At 38.2% G+C, this 19,503-nt stretch overlaps 1 protein-coding gene across 8 annotated transcripts in view; it reads left to right on the forward strand.

The window, feature by feature from the left end:
- Nucleotides 1–19,503, forward strand: part of nalcn (sodium leak channel, non-selective) — a 60,106-nt gene that overhangs the window by 642 nt on the left and 39,961 nt on the right. For 3 of the 8 annotated variants that reach the window (XR_010915214.1, XM_067516479.1, XM_067516486.1), the window contains exons 2-10: nt 4,001–4,141; nt 4,394–4,576; nt 5,953–6,036; nt 6,167–6,306; nt 6,417–6,545; nt 10,875–11,026; nt 12,575–12,717; nt 13,006–13,110; nt 16,162–16,248. Coding sequence is in view for 7 of the 8 variants with exons in the window: in XM_067516479.1 (XP_067372580.1) it covers nt 4,001–4,141; nt 4,394–4,576; nt 5,953–6,036; nt 6,167–6,306; nt 6,417–6,545; nt 10,875–11,026; nt 12,575–12,717; nt 13,006–13,110; nt 16,162–16,248 (1,164 nt within the window). In the remaining variant the exon portion in view is untranslated. Of the gene's footprint in view, nt 1–2,896; nt 3,009–3,209; nt 3,272–4,000; nt 4,142–4,393; nt 4,577–5,952; nt 6,037–6,166; nt 6,307–6,416; nt 6,546–10,874; nt 11,027–12,574; nt 12,718–13,005; nt 13,111–16,161; nt 16,249–19,503 lie in introns of all 8 variants that reach the window. The other 5 variants (XM_067516481.1, XM_067516482.1, XM_067516484.1 and 2 more) reach the window with 5 other exon arrangements.

Consider the following 19,503-nt stretch of genomic DNA (forward strand, 5'->3'; position numbering starts at 1 on the left):
GTTTCCCAAAATGATTTTAGAATTTCCCATTTGCCCATAGAAGCCTCCAAGGCCCTATAGGCCTTGGTTAGCCATAGTACATCCTTTACATTTCCTAATTACTACAGCAATTGTTTTTCCCTCATTTCCAAAATTGATGCATTACAACACTGCTGGGGACATACAGCAGGAAGGTGGTTTAAACCATTGCTCAGGACACAATCTGATGTAAGCTCTTTGTCATTGTATGTGCTCCCATTAACTAGAACAGACATTAGAACTTGAAATATACAGCATTCAAGTTATTTGTATGAAATCAGGGGCCTGGTCTTTACATAAAAAAATATCATACCTGAAAAGAGATAAAACGTGCTTTATTCACTGGAAGGCCATACAGTCATGAGAATGAGGAAGTTATACAGTACTCATCCATGAGGAAACTATACACCTCCATGATCTACTACGCTGTATAGGATTGCAATGGAACTGGAACATATCCTGACTGAGTTAGAGTGCACCCTGTACCGCTTTGACAGAGCAGACACATTGAGACAGACAATCATTCATGCTCAATGACACCTACAGGGATAAACCTGCATTTATTAATAGCAGTGGAGGGCTGGAGGAAACCAGAGACAATGTGCAAAGGCACTCCCCAGCCTCCTGGCAGGCTTACATCCTGAACCTACTGGCTGTGGGTAACACAACTTACCAGTGCACCACCACCAGTGTGGTTAAAGGCAGTAGGTACTGCTAATGAAGTCTGTCTGTCTTTTAATCTGAAAAAAATATGTCTTCTGTTGCTGCAGGTTTTGTGGCCTGTGAAATCAAAGCAACAAACCAAAATAGATTTAAAAAAAAAACCTCCAAAGTTGCTGAGTGGGGTGATGACTCTCAATGTGCTTGGCCCCAAGTGGCACATTACTTGCACTTTCTTGCTATATTCAGTGACTTTAAGGGGCCCTCTTAGTAACTTAAAAAACAGCTCATCTAGCAACTGTTGAGATGAGAAGACTTGCTAATATTCCTTACGTGGCTGTGCCTGCCGCAGTGACTGTGGTCAGTGTGTGTGGGACAGGGCAGGACCAGTCGGCGGCCTGAAAGAAGCATGAATGAGCTGTACATGCGCCTAAATGACGCCTGACAGATCCCCAATTCCTGGTAAATTACAACTTGTACTGTTGTTGTTGTTTCTCAAGCCCACTTTAAAACCCTTCTAAAAAAAAATCTAAAAAGTTTATTGGAGTGGGTTCATTAAAATGTTTAACTTTTAACTCAACAACAGTTTACAGTACAGAAGTGTTTGCAATTAGAAGCAGAATATACAATTTTATGCCCTTAATCTTGTGCCAGTTTTTCCCTGTGGTATCGAAAAATGGTATCAAATATTGATATTTTTCAAGTTTTTTTTTTTTAATCAAAGTTAGAAATGTCTTCATCATGACATCCCTACTTGAGCTCATATTTACCTTGAAAGTCTTTTGAAACGTCTCATAAATGTTAGCAAAGTTTATGTAGGAAAATGTCACGCTGTGTAAATGTACCAAACTTCCTCTTGTCTATTGTAATTAAGATGACACTACCACAATGCAGTTTTCAAGAATAAAACTTCAGCACAGAAACTTTGCAGCCTTCAACAAATACTCACAGTTACAATTAATCTGCCCAGTGATCGCATCCTGCCCGTGAGGAACATGTCCTTTTTCCAAATGGGAATGTAATTGCAGTCTTTGCCACCTATACTCCCACATAATAGCATTTAGACCCTGTAATTTTGTTTTCATTCTTCCTCACGTCTCCATCTATGTTAAGTGTAGCAATTACACTGGGAAATTGCTTCTAACTACATGGGGTTTATAGGACGGACAGTTTCTTTTCTTGGTAAGAGCATAAAAGGAAACAAGGGTGATACTCTTCTATTGTTCTGCATTCCTATCGTAACTAAGTCCTTTTGTTCTTTGCATAGATTTTTCGTTTCTTTCTGCTCTTTAAAGGTGTGCAAAGTTTTTTTTTTTTTTTTTTTTGCATTATTCCAGTTTTGGAAAAATCTCTGTATTGGTAAATTGCAGTCATTTCAGAACACTTATTTGAGTCTTTTTAATGTGCTGATTGGGTCAGTGGCTGCCTTTTCATTTTCTTTTCACAAAGACAAAATCAGAACGTATATATGAAAACCTTTGCCTTTGTGTCTATAATGCAGTGACACACTGCATTTGGGAATTAGAAAATGTATGTGTGTTCTTATACTAATTCGTGTGTTTGTGTGTGCGTGTGTGTGTGTGTTTCTGTTGGTGTTATTAAAACAAGAAGCCTTATTCATTTTTCCAATCATATACCTCCACTATCTTTCTGTTGAATTATATTTCAGTGCTTCTGTTTTTCTTGAGATATTGGTTCTCCCAAATTACAAAACATGCATTAAATTCATACCTACTGTAGTTTTAGGTGTGCTGTAACTGCTGAGATATCCGTCTTTGAGATTTCTGCCTATATCCCAATACAATGAAGGTCAAATGGATTTAGCTTGTGGCGCTCACAGCATTTATGATTGAGATTTGAAAAGTTTAACAGCAACATCTCTTCTGAAACAGAGTCTTTGTTGCTTTGAATCAGAGAAGTAAGTGTTTTCATTTAAACTACTTTCTGGAAGTGGGTTCTGTGTATTATTCACAGTAAAAAGAGTTTTTTTTTCCTCAAATTAAATGCTGTATTGGGGTGGTGTCAGAGATCTCAGGTGAAGACATCTCAAAGCCTAGACTAATATAATCAGATGGCAGGGCGATGTACCATTGGAGGTTGTTGGAGGTTATGTGGACCAAATGAATTGTTTGTGCGCTAAAGCTGCATGATTTTTTTTTTTTACCTTCTGCTTTTTACTGCTCTTATGATTGCTACCATTCGTTAACTGCTGCCAAAGGACCTCCAGGCCTTTAGGACAGTCTCCTTTTTGCATCTCTAGTCTATCTCTCTGGTTGGTCTCTCCACCCCTCTGTGACCTGGGGATGAACGCACCAATGAGGAGCCTCACAGTGAGTGCCTTGGTCCTCCTCCATCTCATCTTCTTCCACAACACCTCAGTCACTCACTCACTCACAGAGTGTGTTGCATATTATGCCTTGATGTCAGACGTGGTGGGCATTCCTGTCTCTATGAGCGTACTGTAGATGTGGTTAGTGTACTGTACATCATATAAGCCATAATGTTGACTAACTGTTGTGTGTTATTTACAGGGTATGCCTGATCGCATGTTATGTGCAGTGCTGGAGCAATTTCAGCTTTACTTTTCCCTTTGGTATGTGCGCTTTGTCTCCATTCAGAGTGTCATTTCTTCTTGTGTTCTTATGTTGAAACGGCCTGTACAGTTTTTTTTTTTCCTGCATACACATGCACAAAACATACAGACAAACAGGGACATGCAGAGATAACGCACCAACTCACACCAAGTATAGGTTGCACAGCTTAATCTACTGGCTGGTGTTCAGTATGATGAAGATCATGTATGATCTTTTCGAATGGTAAGTTACTGAAGCTGTTCCAATGTGAATACACTTGTCCTGTGTTCCATGTGTGCTATGTTGTGTATCACAGTGGCCATTCAACAACACATTTAATTTTAAAATACATTTCTCTCTCTTCTGGCAATTCAAGTCAGGGTAGTTCATTTTGCAGAAGACAAGTTAAGGTATATTGAAGCGATCTCTAAAATTACATTGAGAAGCCACTATTGATACACAGCTTATATAATAACATATTGTTAAGATAAACTTTGTACAGTTATTCATTAAAAAAATGCTTTTATATCTTCATTGTTAGTTTATTGTTAATGTGGCCATATATTGCAAGCTAACTGTCCCTCTTCTGAGCTGCATTAAGTGTACATTAAAGTTATTTATTTAGCCTATGATCCACCTAATTGGACAAGATGTGATACTGCCACTCCCCAGACTTGGATGCAGCCAGTGTTCCCCACTTGTTCCTTTATCTTTAGTCACTGTGTGGTTCGCCTCCCTCTCTCTGTCAGATCCACTCTCTGTATAGCACGGCAAGCCCCAGCATGCTGAAGAGGAAACAGAGCTCACGGGTCGAGGCCCAGCCCATGACTGACTTTGGGCCGGATGAGACCCTGGCAGACAGTGCTGACATCTTCTGGATTAACAAACCAGTGAGTGCAGCCGGTATACAGCACAAGTCTGTCTGGATAAGATCAATCAAGTGCTGTCCTATCCGTTTCGTTCATGCAAGGTGTTATTATTGTATGTTCTATTGTTTATGTTTTTTCCTTGAAATGTAGATTTAAATATAGGGCAATAATTTCCAAATTGCTGGCCGGAGAAAAATATAACCAACTATTATCGCACCATTTTCAGTGTTTCTTTTATTTGAGTATTTTTTTTTTTTTGCCCTCTTCCTGCAGTGGGTGCACTCCCTGCTGCGGGCCTGTGCCATCATCAGTGTCATCTCCGTGTGCATGAACACCCCCAAGACATTTGAGCATTACCCTCCACTACAGTATGTGACGTTCACGTTGGACACACTGCTCATGTTCCTCTACACCGCTGAGATGATCGCCAAGATGCATATTAGAGGAATCATTAAGGTACCTTCTGACAAACTCCTGAAGTTTGTTTGACAGATCATCACATGAATCAAGTAGAAAATGTCAGGTTAGAACAAAATTCATACTTTCTAGCAAAGGAAAATGCATCAAACTATAAAAGGAAATTGCTGATTCATAGTAACTTGGCAGCCGCTGGTACAGAAGACATCCTTCAAAAAAGTTTTCATTTTTTCAATTTAATTTAAGCAAGTAAATGGCTTGAGCTTTTGCTCTCTGATGGGAAAAGTCTGTTTTTATATATATATATATATATATATATATATATAATCTTGCATTCACACTTTTTAATTAAACTTTAGTATTTGTATGTATAAATTCACACAAATCAACACATTTCAAATCTAAGGTAGGTAATGTTCTATACATGCATCCAGGAACATACAGCTGGAGTGATGAAAGGCCTATAATTACTGCTGTAAGTGTGGACACCTTAATTGGCAAACCAAGCACTGGTAGACAGAATTAGAATCAGTAGTGGTCAAAAAAGCATGAAAACTGGAACATTTTGTCTTCTTTTACTTAACGCTTCTTTTAGTTTTTGAAAGGCAGATTTAACCCATTTTTGCCTTTTAAAGTGCCTAAAAGTTGCTTTTCTGTCGATTTTTTGTGTATCTCAGGTAAAATTCAGCTCCTCTCATGTCTTTAACTGTATGATTGACACATGGAAGTTGTATTTCATGGCTAGTTGTTAAAAGTGCCCCCACAAAACAAATTATCCACATAGCGTGGTAAAGTAATTGCACGCTTTTGTTCTTGTCAGTGTGTAATCAAACATGATTCTTATCTGTGGAGTGTTTCCGAACACACCCCCCTATTTCAAGCCTTTCTTCTTGTGCAAGACTGACCTGCTAAGAGCTTCTTACAGACTCTTTTTCTCTGTATATGGTAATTAAGTATGCCCATTTTGGGTGGCCTCATGACATTTCAGTTTGTTCACACTTCAGGGTCATATTTGCCTATTTATGTTGAAAACAAAGCAGCTTGAATATTGTGGCAAGTCTGTCAAAAGAGCGTAGTTATTTTGGATTCTGTTTGTTGTTTTTCCTGAATACAAGCATGTCATTACTTTTTCACCTAATCACTTATGTCACAGTAAAAGCTTTCTCCGTCAGAATTTCAAAAAGTGATTGTTGGCACTTAAAATTGGCAACCACCAAATAAAGTCCTAAAACCTCAAAGGATGTGTCATTAGTAGATTACATAAGCTTTCTTGAGCGATGTGGCCTTGGACTACAATGATGTTCCTATTGAGTAGTTCATTTAGTTATACGTGTTTGCATGTACTTCCGGCAAAGTTTTCTCTCCTTTCGCTCTATTTCTCTTAGTGTCTCCTCCTTTTCTGTATCTCTCCACAGGGTGATAACTCCTATGTGAAAGATCGCTGGTGTATGTTTGATGGATTTATGGTGTTTTTCATCTGGGTGTCCCTGGTGCTGCAGGTATATTGTAACATTAATAATACTGTACCATATCTTCCTTGCAAGTGTTGTTGACAGCTTGACAAAAAGCAATTTATTGTAGCTTCTGATTTTTTTTTACCCCCTAACAATTGGTTTCTCCTGGTTTTAGGTGTTTGAAATAGCACAGCTTGTGGATCAGATGTCTCCATGGGGAATGTTAAGAATCCCCCGAGCACTCATCATGATCCGGGCCTTCAGGATTTACTTCCGTTTTGAGCTTCCTCGCTCCCGCATCACCAACATACTAAAGTACAGTATTGTTATGAACATTTCAGACCAGCAGTCTGGTCTGCACAAACAAGGATTGTTAATCATAAGAAAAAGTGTGACTTGTATGACTTTCTTGACTGGCTTTGCAGGCGGTCTGGAGAGCAGATCTGGAGCGTCTCCATCTTCCTGTTGTTTTTTCTTCTACTCTATGGAATTCTGGGTGTTCAGATGTTTGGAACGTTTAACTTTCACTGTGTTACTAATGATACACAAAAGGAGTAAGTATGAGAAGAATAAAGAAAATGAAGCTTTTTCTGTTGTTAACACAGATCATTATCACTGATTAAATGCAATTACATTTTTTATTTTACTGTCATCTATCAACATTGTTGTAAAAAATAGCTAGAATAGACTACAGTACTACTGCACTGTATGATTAGGCACTACACTATTTAAGGTAGACCTGATGTAATATGTGGTTAACATGCTATTATAGCCCCTTTGATCACTCACATTTGATTTAAAACAGGAAATAGCCTATGGGGGGATGATGAGTTGCTTTTTTTAATCCAGGCTTGTTCTCGTAAATTACTTTATAATATTTGTGACTCCAGAAAATTGGTTAGCAGAAATGATGAGGCTTGTCTTACAGTGTGAAGCACTGCAAAGGCGGTTGTACTCCATACGATTTTTGTGACATGAAAATCTATACTATTCTGAAACAAAAAGCCTAATCATATCTACAGTATGTCATTAAGAATACTTATACCAGCGTGATTATACTACTCAATTGTGCTTTTACGCTTGACGGTCCTGCACAGTATCTTAGCTGTTCGTAGTACTGCACTCCTGCTACTTCTGCACAGAGATATCAGATGTTGTTCCTGGAATCTGGAATCTTCCTGATGTTGCTATAACTTGGGATTGCTTTATCTATCACAACGGCCTTGTTCTTCTGTTTTTCCACAACTACTATGTCCGTAAGGTTGGCCATTACCAGTTTGTCAGTCTGTATCTGGAATTCTCACAGGATCTTTGCTCAGTCATTCTCAACCACTTTTGGAGGTGTGTTCCATTTTGACTTTGAGATTTCCAGACTGTACTCGGCATTGTAATGTGAAATATCTATATATCTATAGATATATATACATAAAAAGACAGACAATGAACTGTGATTAACCCTACTCTTTAATACTCCACTGTCCTAAATCCAAATAAATTAAAATGGTCAGTATTGTAACGTTAAAATCCCTAGGTACCAACATTGGACCAATGTAGTACATAGTGTATAGAGTACGTATCTAAACACATTAGTGCATGAATGTAATCTTTTCAGCCAAGAATAATAATAAAATAATGCAGAGAAGAGGGATCCTTGCGGAGACAAAGGACGGGGGAAAAAACTATCATGCTTAAAACCCTACAGGGTGCACTAAGAACTAGCATTAATTATAATAATTACATTTTCCAACATTGTCCAGCCTTTATATTAAGCTCGTTCATGCTCAAAGGCTACTACCCAACCATCATCTGTACTGATGTGTGCCTAGTCACCCAAGGGACACTGCAGTACATATTGCATATTGACTGACCGAAAAAATAGTAATACTCTCATAACAACAATCTAAAAGAATTGTAGCATCCATGTCTAATTTGTTTGCTGCTGTGCTCTATGCTACAATTATTTATATATTTTTAATGTATTTTTTTTTAATGGAGTGTTTTAGAAAAATGTCATACAGGGACTGATGTGTCTCGCTGCCATGTGATTTTTGTGCCCAAAATCAAAGCTTCCTGGCTTTTCATACACGAGGGATTTTATGGAAAATAGTGGAACATTCCAGGAGGGACTTTCCCAGATATGGATATTAGATGAAAGTGATTTGTGAACAAATTAGGACCTATTCTTCTGGATTTCTAAAGTTGATCTCATCAATGTTTAAGTCCATTGCAGCTGAATAACATGCAGACATGTATTAGATTTACTAAAGACTTTTTAAGACTAAATTGTGACATGTAGAGGTTCTTTGAGTGTCCTTCCAAATTATCTTACATTCTAAATATTCCATTTGACATACAGTGCATCCAGAAAGTTTTCAGACCCCCTTAATCTTTTTTCAATTTTGTTATGTTTCAGCCTGATACTACAGTTGTTTAAATTCATCTTTTTTCTCATTAGTCCACACACGGTATGACAAAAATAATGACAAAGTGAAAACAGAATTTTAGAAATGCTTGTAAATTTGTTGAAAAAAAAAAAAAAACCTGAAATATCACATGTACATAAATATTCAGACACTTTGCTCAGTACTTTGTTGAAGCAACTTTGGTAGCATTTACAGTCTTTTTGGGTATGATGCCACAAGCACTGCACACCTGTATTGGGCCATTTTCTGCCATTCCTCTCCAACACAGTCAGGTTAGATGAGGACCATTGGTGGACAGCTATTTTCAGGTCTCTCCAGTAGTGTTCAATGGGGTTTAAGTCGGGGCTCTGCCTGGGCCACTCTAGGTTGTTCACAAAGATGTCCCTAAGCCACTCCTGTTTTGCCCAGTCTGAGGTCCTACATGCTGTGGAACAAGTTTTCATTGAGCGTATCTTTGTACGTTGTACTCCTTTCAACTTATCCTCAGCCCTGACCAGTCTCCTGCTGCTGAAAAACATCCCCAGAGCCTGATGCTTCCACCACCATGCTTCACTGTACGGATGGTATTTGGCAGGTGATGAGAAGTGCCTGGTTTCCTCCAGATATAACATTTAAAATTGAGACCAAACAGTTCAATCTTTGTTTCATCAGACCAGAAAATCTTGTTTCCTCACAGTGTGAGATTGCTTTAGGTGCTATTTTTCAAAATTTCAAGCAGCCTTCATGTGTTTGGTCTAAAGGGAAGTCTCCATCTAGCCACTCTGCCATAAAGCCCAGAACTTTGTCCCATCTTACACAGAATCTCTCAAGCTCAGTCAGAGTGACCATTGGGTTCTTGGTCCCCTCTCTCAGGCTCTTCTTCACTGATGATACAGTTTGGCTGGGCGACCAAATCTTGGAAGTGTCCTGGTTATGCTAAACTTCTTCCAATTCAGAATTATGGAAGTTATTGTGCTCTCGCTCCTGTGCTCTTTTTTGTCGCCTTCCCCGGATTTGTGCCTTGCAATGATCCTTTCTCTGATCTCTTGTCTCCTGTCTCCTTTGACCTCATGGATTTTGCTCTGATACAGCTGTGTGGTCAGCTGTGAGGCCTTCTATAGATGTGTATGCCTTTCCAATTCGTGTCCAGTGAATTTAATTTACCACAGGTGGCCTCCAGTCAAGGTGTAAAACATCTCAGCAGCAATCGAGGGAAATGGAAGGCACCTGAGCTAAATTTCAAGTGTTGTAAAGTGCTCGATTGCTCATTGATGTTTTCATTCATTTGCAAACTTTCTAAATTCTGTTTTCACTTCATCATTATCGGGTACTGAGTGTAGAGTAATGAGAAAAAATGAATTTGAATGCTTGTAGTAGAAAAAGTGATTTGGCGGCTTACATAATACAATTACATTGTAGTTCTGGAGGTGGAGCAGGTTGTTCACTTCTCACAGGGTCTGTGATTTATCTCCTGTGTCCTTCTGTTCACATGTCAAGGTATTCTTGTGCAAGATATTAAACCCAAAGATGCTCCCAGTGGGTCAGGAAAGCCTTGACTGTGTGATTGTGTTTGTGTATGGTTGAATGACGAGCAAACTAAACTGTGGTTTGTCCAATATGGTGTAAAAGGGCTAAGTAAGTGTAGTCCCTTTTATCATTTATTATTAAAGTTATAACATAATTTAAACCAATTTATGTAATATTTAATGTAAATCCTTTGGAAAAGTGCAAAAGGGTTGTTTTTTTTTTTCACAGGCACCTTTTATGTGCTAGTTAAGGTGGGCAGGAGTTGTTCACTGGACCTCATTGTTACAATATCTGAAAGCTTTACAAATTAATTTTGGTTTTACCAAATTAAAAATTCAGAGAAGCATCATTAACAAGTTCTTTCAGTAATTAAAAATTTGAGTTGCATTTTATTTGATTTACTTAATGCTGGACACTTGCTCTCTCATTTAAGGATTCATTTATCTTTTCTCTTGTCATCAAAAAAGCGTTTTCTTTGATAAGACACAGCAGTGGTCTGGCTCAGTACCAGACTAATAAGCTTTATCAGGATTCACCACTAGGCCCCTGATTGTTTTTTGTAACAGTGCAATAAATTATTCCTTCTGATCCTGTAACTCTAAAATAATTTGGATCAATGTCTGCGCAGGCAGTTTGAAGGCATTAATTATCATTAGAGACATGAAGCAGCTCCCGGATAACACCTAATGGACTAACAGACGGGGAAATGGGAGGTGGGGCAATGTTGTGTTTATGCGCTCTGAATGTGTGGACATGTAGCCCGTATTGCATGTATAGTTTGTATGCTTCTACCTTTTTCTACTAAGTTTATGCAAACTCTGTCTTCTCTTTGATTTTATGATTTATGTATTTATTGGCTTCTTTTTTTTAGACGCACACATAGATATATAGATATAGATATAGATACTAAGCATACATTATTTAATGCTGCTCTTTTGGTTTTTGTTTGGCCAGTAATGTGTCGTGGAATAGCTTGGCCATCCCGGACACCCATTGTTCCCCTGATGGAGAAGGCTATCAGTGTCCTCATGGCTTCAAATGCGAGGACTTGGAAGAACTGGGTCTCAGCCGACAGGAGCTTGGTTACAGTGGCTTCAATGAACTGGGTATAGTTATGTTGATACACATTCATTAACGTATAGAAACACATATACACTAAGATAAGGATTAAAAAACATGCAGTGTTCATTTTTTTTATCCAAATGTATCATTTATATTTTCTTATTAATTCAGAGACCAAGAAGCACCTTACTGTTGATCTCTGCATTAGAAGTAAAGTTTACTCATAATTATTGAAATTCCATTAGATCAGTTGTTTTTCACCCGTACATTTTCAGCATATTGAGAATAACCTGTCGCATCCTGTACTACTCTCTCAGTGATGCTTAAATCTAGTGTTAGCGCAGAGTGCAGTGTACCTACTTTTTACATAGCCATGAAGGAGACCGAGAGCTTCGTAGTAAACAGTACTTTTAGTTTGACGTTATAAAATGTACTGTGTATTTATCAGGTTCTCTGTGCATGATTACAATATATCAAGTTCAATGCATATCCACCCCAAATGTATTACTCAGATGGTGTATTTGTACACTTTAAACAAATAGATCATCTAAGTCAAATCTTATTTATTGGGATAGGTCTCACTTCCTAAAAGAATTTATTAAAGATTCAGATGTATTACTTTTATTCACAACCAGGCAGCGTGAATAAGCTATTTCCACCAATGTTGTTAGTGTGGTGAGGATTTCGGTTTAAATACCAAGTAATTCTAGTAAAGAAACTCAAAGGTTCTAACTAAGACCTGTTAAGATGATAAGCTTAGAACAATGTAATGTGCTTAATAATTTATGATATGATGATATCCAGACTGAAAAATCTAACACAGTCAGTCTTACTCTGTTGATGACAGGTTATGAAAAAGTAGTGCAGGTGAATGGAACATTTTTTTAGAAGGTAACATAAAATTATTTCTTCATAACAATTGTGACCTTTTGAAAGCTTCATATGTTACTGATTTGCAATCTGTCTGTTTATTATACAGTTACACTGACAGACAGTGATGTGACATGATGCACTCAAGAAGTTTATGTAGAGAAAAGGCTCTGTTGGCCTTATTTTAAATGGCAAAGTGACACGCTCTTTGCTTTCAAACATTAGATTAATATGGAATGGTTTATTTCCTAATGAAATCATCTTGGCAGAGTACAGGCCCTTCATTTGCTGAGAGTGTGTTAACCAGAAAACAGCCAAGAGTTTTATTTAGTTTGGCCAACTCACAAAATTAACGTTTGCTTGGTCTGACCAAATTTGTCAGCAACAAAGACATGCATTAAAGATCAGTTCATCATTTTAATGAGTCTGCCAAACAGAATTCCATGGCTTGTCATTATAAAGAAGGGGAACTCTGAGGATACCACGGTTCTGTATTTTTCATCATGTAAGCTGTCAGAGAGTACATTCATTTTAGATAAAAAGAGAAACTCAACGTATTGTCTGTTAGAAAGACTTGGTCTGAGGGGAGCCATGATAATTGGTGTAAGGGTTAAGCATGTCTCTGTTTTAAGCAAAAGACAGATAATGACAGCTGTTTCAACAACAAGCTCATCTTGTCATCTGAGTGCACATCTCTGATTATTGTATTTCTTTCTGTTTAGGTACAAGCATCTTTACTGTGTATGAGGCTGCGTCACAGGAGGGTTGGGTGTTCCTCATGTACCGAGCCATTGACAGCTTCCCTCGTTGGCGCTCCTACTTCTACTTTATAACTCTTATTTTCTTCTTGGCATGGCTTGTCAAGGTTAGAGCCAGTCTCTGTGCTGCACTTTTCAGAACACTTTGAGCTCCCTTGGCATGGCAGCAGGGGATAGTTGAACATAAAAAGGTTTTGGTTAATGGACATAACCTAATCTTTCACCCACAGAGATAATAATCTCCCCTTGTTAGGAGAATGTTCTCTGGCTAATGAGAGAGTGAATCTCATGCACAGATATTGAAATGAAGTCAAGACATGGACCTATGCATTGTCATTAATTTTTAATTGTCACATTTTTTTTCTACTTCAGTGTGTCTTACTTCTCTTTCACAGAATGTATTCATTGCAGTTATCATTGAGACTTTTGCTGAGATCAGAGTGCAGTTTCAGCAAATGTGGGGGTCCCGGAGCAGTACCACCTCAACTGCTACAACACAGGTGAAACTTTCACCGTCAAGACACACCTGGTCATTTGGATACACAGTGCAAAAATGTTAAAATACTTAATAAAAGTTGCAAGAGTGCGTGGGCATCAATAACTTACATAAATATTTGCATCTAAGGCCACTTAGGCCATTAGAATATCTGTTTATTGTAAGTATGAAAGATCAATCCAGCTTTAAAACTGGTCAGATAAAATATGCATTGTCTTTAATTTAGCAATGCAAATTAGGCTGATTTATTTGGCCAAGTACAAGCACCTAATCAGGTCACAGTCATGCCCTTGCTCTCTGCATTTGGTTCTTGGGATATAATATTCCACATGTCTGGATAAAGAGGACTTAACTGTATTCAAAAGATTCACTATGGAATCACAGTGCTTTGTGGGGAGTGGGCTCTATCCTGCAATGTAACGAATTAGGCTGTTGTGTCCAAAGATTAAAAATTAGTATTGATATCATATTATCAGCCTTTCTGTATGTCTTCCACATTAGGGTAAGGAGAGGAAATTTGCCAATTGATTGTCAATTTGTATCAGGATGTAGAGATACTGCCAGGCTGATCTAATGAATCTAAACATTCTGGGATGGCAGTCTGCTGCTCCTACTGTACCTTCATGGTCTTCAACTTCTATTTCTTAAGGAATATTTCCAGTCCAAAACAGCCACATCATTTGTTGGAGAATCAAAACCTTGTTTGTGCCATGACAAAGACTTAAATGGTGGCTTGCCTTTCCATTGGTTAGAAGCGAGTTACTTACTAAGGTAAAGCAGTTCACATTTCACAAGGTTTTAGAAAGAGACTGAAAGGCAGATTAGCACATGGTCAGCAGGACAATACTGCTGTGGGGAAGAGCGAGCCTCCAGATTAAGTTCTCAATTTTCTATATTCAGACCGCTCTTAAAGGATCTTGAGCTCTTGAGACAGATTGTAATGCATGATGCAATGTTTTTAGCCATCTTTTAAACAACTAAATTTGTAAAATGAGTGGTTTAAATATTGTTTAAAAATAAATAATTGTATATGTATAGATTTACAGCAGAGCTTAATGCATTAAAAATCAATGTCAAATTGGTCCAGCCTGACTAATCCACACTGTTCTGTGTTCAGACACACTAAAAATGAAAAACAGTTTACACCACACAGATAAGCACGCTTCCATTGCACTGATGATGATTTATATGTGATGTGATTTTTACTAATGGTACCACTAACCAAGCTTATTTAATCAAACTCACCTTCATTCAATGTGTTCTTGAAACAGATCTGGTTGTAACAGGCTCTGTCATGATGATTTTTCTTGTCTGTTGTCTCTTTGTTTCAGCCATTTTCCAGGTGTATTTTGCATGTTTGTCCATCTATGAAACACATTTGTGATTCACCACAACACTGTGTGTGGTACAAAGCAATTGATTCCCACTTTCCTGCAGAACATCAGGGAATTCCCCTGCATAGTCTTTAGCAGTAACCTTTATAAACAGACGTGGAAATCTAATCTTCCATGTGTTTTTGTCATGTGTGAACCGATCATATGCTTCGTGTGCAGTCTTTACTTTAACATGTAAACCTGCATAGTGTTAGCAAGCTCCTATAAGCAACTCTAGTGCAAATGTGGTTTTGGAATTGTAAAAAGTTTAGGTTAAATTTGCATAAAGGTTGTGGTGAGTCTGAACAATATTGCAGGGTTGCACAGAATTCTTAGGATTTTGTTGAATTTCAACTCAAAAGTGAAAAATCCAAATTCTTTTTTGATCACAATATATTTTAATCATAAATGTTTTCTTGACGGTGAACTGTTGTCAGTGCTGTAATATTTTATACAATTTGGAAAGTCATAAACGTGAGACCTTTGTTATTTCCATCATGGTGGAAAACAAGCTGGTGCCACTTGGTGCATGAACACACTGCTATGACCTTGAAAACAATTAGCCTTTATTTCCATTATTAAAATTAATTGTAATCTTCATGCCCCAATCTTTATCTTAGAGGGGGGAAAACTAATTAGCTGTGGTGTAACACTTAACTGTCAATCACTAAGGCTAAAACAATATGCTCTGTTCTTCATGTTCCCTAGAGAGACAGACTGGTAGAAGTTGGCCACCGGGAAACAAACTCATGCCCCACTCCCCATTGCTTGACTTTGCTGTCTAGGCTGTCTCCAGATAATTGTGACTTATAATAACGATTATGCTTTAAATCCCAACTGTGTGGATAAAGAGACAATGGATAAGTCATTTTTTGTTTCACAGTAACAAGCTTTTTTCCTGTTACAATGAAGGTTGAGCTTGAAGTTGAATTACAATGAGGTTTAATTTGGCTTATCTTTAGTTGAATGATATCTAACCTGTGTGTCTGGTATCTAGGTCGCCATGCTAGTGGCATGTCTGTCAGCATTCTGTGCACACATTTATAGTCTGACTTTGGTAATCCATTGACTTTTCCTCTAGTGCCACCAGCAGGTTAAATTTACTTATCCTGGAATATGGAATATCTTTGCAATACTTGAAAGATTGGCACATTTGTGTGTAAAAATTCCTTCCTAGATGAGGAGCCCTAATGATTCCCAGAGTTTTGCTCTATAGCAGTTAGTTAGTAGCAGTTAGTTAGTTGCTGTTTTGTTTTGAGAGAAGTGTCTTAACACATGACTGGATTGCCATGATATTTGGTAGACTTTTTTATGACCCCCTCACCATACACCATAATCAGTGAAACTGTGCAAAATTTAAATTGGCTTCAAATTTTAATAATTCCTCTGTCAGGTTGCCTCATATTCGATTGTAAATTACATTGCGGTTTAAAATTAAATTATAAGGTATTTTAAATTTCAGAACAAATTCTGGTGACCCTAAGTCTCCCCTCTGACCTGTTTTTGTGTTGGTATCGTTTTCTGTGGATGATATGTCAGATGGCCACAGATGTTTATTAAGATGTAGCCAAAGGGTAAATGTGTGTATTTGAGTTTTGTCCGTTGCTTTGAGTAGTGTGCAACTTTTAAAAACAATTTTTTTTATTGCATTGTGCCCCTCATGTGCTGTCCTTGTGTCACAGATGTTCCATGAAGATGCTGCTGGGGGATGGCAGCTTGTAGCCGTGGACGTCAACAAACCACATGGCCGAGCGCCTGCCTGCCTCCAGGTAACACACCACAAAATCCTGCTGCTACAATAAATATGCTGCTGATGCTACTGGTATGGCATAACTTTGTGGTAACCTTTTAATCTTCTTTATCCATCCATTAAGTGTTGCATATGGATGGAGTTCACCTTGTTGTTTTATCATTTGTCTGTGCTTTTAATCACTGTGCCAAATGCCTAAGTGATGTGATTTTTAAATGAGGGAATGCTCATGTTTGATGTGTATAGGTGCACTAATGACATTGCTCCTGTGATAGATGGGTTTTAAATGACATCCGCATGATGGACAGCAATATAGCCCCATGGTCTGTGTGATCCAAATGGTTCAGCTTTAAAGATAATCTGAAAGCAGCAGGCATTGCTTACAGCTGGCCCGCTGTTGATAGCAGCGTAGTGTAAAAGGCTGGGCCCTTGCTGTGAGAGACTGCCTGTAGAGTCTACAGTTATAAGAGGGAGGATAGCTGTCAACAAACACTCATGGAGAAAATACTGTTCCAGAGCTAAGCTCAAAGAGGGAGCGCGCTCACACAAATAGAGCGAGAAACAGAGGACAAATAAAAACAGAGAAAATAGTTTGAAAATAGGGGAAGAAATTGGAGAGAAAAACGCAGTATTCCCATTAAAGCAGCACGTCCCTCAGAGCCTCATCATCAGTTCATCAAGCTTTAGATAGAGGGATAACCAGAGGGATAAACATGGCTCACTTCCCTCTGAGCCCTTTGTTCCATTACATGGGACACCCGGGGACTGCTTCATTTGCCTCATTCACTCATACCAAAATAGCTATTATTGTCTTCCTGTGCCAACAGGAAGACCATGTTTGACAGTAGAAAGGAGATTGATAGAGAGTGGTAGTAGGTCACGTTGAGACCAACAGTAGCATTGTTTCACGAAACACAGCTTTCATTTGACTGAGACTGTTGGCAAAGAGATTGTCCCAATGCAGTGGCTTCCAGCAAAACAATGCAGGGATGTGTCTCAACCTCTGCTACAATACATCATCAGTTAGCATTGTATTACTTAACAAATATTTAAGCATATTCCTTCTGGATTACTCTGTGATATCACACATATATAATTAGATTATTTACCTGCAGAGAATATTGCTGTTGTGATAATGAATCTGCAAACACTGTGCTGTGTTTTATTGCCTTTGCTTTTATGGATAAATAGTGACACTGGACCGACTGGTACAGTACATTTAGCTATCTACACTCATACAGTGCAGAAGGATGCAGACTTTGACTTCCTGTCCGATGGACTGAGCTGCATATCAATTTAGTTGATCAGATTGCAGAAAAATTCACACCTTTAGTGTCCCAAACATCGTGATGTGATGTCTCCTGGTAACGAGAGTCTCACACATAAAAAGCACTAGAGAAAGAGAAATAAAAAAGTAATATTTATCCTATGGTTCATTCTTAATTACAATATCAAGGGATTATATTTTACATTAGACCCGTTTCACATAATGTATTTGTTGCAATGCTAATCTGGCCAGGTTGCAGAGAATGAAAGACGCATGTGCTGTAATTAAAAAAAAAAATAAAAAATAGAATAAGAATTGAGGCAAAGCTGTCTTTGTATGATATTGGATACAGACTTATTTTGAGCATCTCAGTTTAAAGTCTATTCCACTTGGTGTGGATTATACAAATTTACTTCGTGATCACAGCATTGTTTTTACATATTGGTGCATATTACTGTACGGCTGATGTTAGGATACAGTGTATATCAGATACACAGCAGTCCTTAGCACCCTCGCGCTCTAATTGAGATTACTAAAACCTTTGGTTAAGTTTAGGAAAACATCAGCGTTGTCTACTGAAATGCCAAGATGTCTGGAATGAGACAAGAGATTGGTCATCCAGCTTTACGTTCTGTAGTTTCATGCAAGAAACACAATGGCTTGATTACATGAGAGATGTTGTAATTTCATCTTCAAAATGTTTATCCTTTCTCTGACATCACATTTGATTTAAAAGAGGCCTGGGTCTGAGCTCTTTTTACAACAAGTCTGTTCATGTAAATGGAGATTTCTTTTGCTGAGTTTTTTGATACATTTGTCACCATGGTAACACTGAAGTACTGTATACTGTTTATGTGTGATTGTGTCCTGCTTTCTTTGCGCAGGCACAGTACATAATAATAAGAAAGCAATACAGAAACCTATGGAATATTATATGTAGTGTGCTGCTCCATTTGCTGGAAAAACCAAATTACTCATAACTGGTGCCTGCTAAGATAAAAATCAAAATGTTTACCAGTAATTTTCAGGCTTGCAGAACGTCGGTTTTCGGCACTAAAATCCCAGTCTGTTTGCACTTTGAAGTACTTTTGTTGTTATTTAAATTTCTGCCCACTTGAGCTCTCAAAGTGTCAAGCGTGAGGCAAGTAACAGTCGAGAAGTGTAAAAGTTGAATAGTGCTGAGTGACTTTGACATGCATCATGCAACTCTTTATTTCTGAAGTCATCCATTGTTTTTAGGTGCTAGTCACGCATCGACAGCATTTTGTGGCGTGTCATACCATCACACCATTCTGAAAATGTTTTGATTTTCCAGCGGTGTTAAAACTACAAGAACAAAGCCAGACCACTGACGAAAAGTTACTGTACTGTTCAAGTACTTTCTTTTAAGATTTGACAAGATGAAATTAAGGTCTATCTTGACTTGCCAATAATATTTAATTCGTATATCATTTGTATATATGCGCACATATGGGCCATCTACATAAACATAAGCAGACAATATTGTCTTCATATGTTTATTTGTTCAAGCAGAATGGGTTATATTTTTAGTTTTTCATTCGATCCCCTTTTTTTTTAATAATGATGGGTACCCCCTGCTATCTTTCTCTCAAGCATTGCCAAACACTGTATTTCACCGCTTTTTCATTCCTATCAGAAGAAAGTAGTCCTAGCCGAGAAGACGGGTAGAGTGAAGACGGGCAGAGCAGAATCTGCCTGCAGGGCCATCTGCGACTGCTAGGGAAGTGAAGTGTGAGTTTCTGTTCTGCTCTGCCTGGCTCTAGAGTAATTGGCCGTCGAAAGATTAAAATGTTTCGGGGTTGGCAGGTGGGCACTATCTACAGACAGGCGGCCTTTGTGTTTCTCCTGTTCTTCTGTTAGCTCAGCTGCACCAGTCGGACTGTCCTTTAAACCACCTGTATGTGTCTGGTAAAGCTTCAAGGGGTCTCACCATCAGCCTGTTGATCTGCCTGATGTTTGTCTATTTGTACATGTACGTCATCGTAG

This window comes from Channa argus, chromosome 9 (assembly GCF_033026475.1).
Source record: "Channa argus isolate prfri chromosome 9, Channa argus male v1.0, whole genome shotgun sequence".
Taxonomy (NCBI): Eukaryota; Metazoa; Chordata; class Actinopteri; order Anabantiformes; family Channidae; genus Channa; species Channa argus.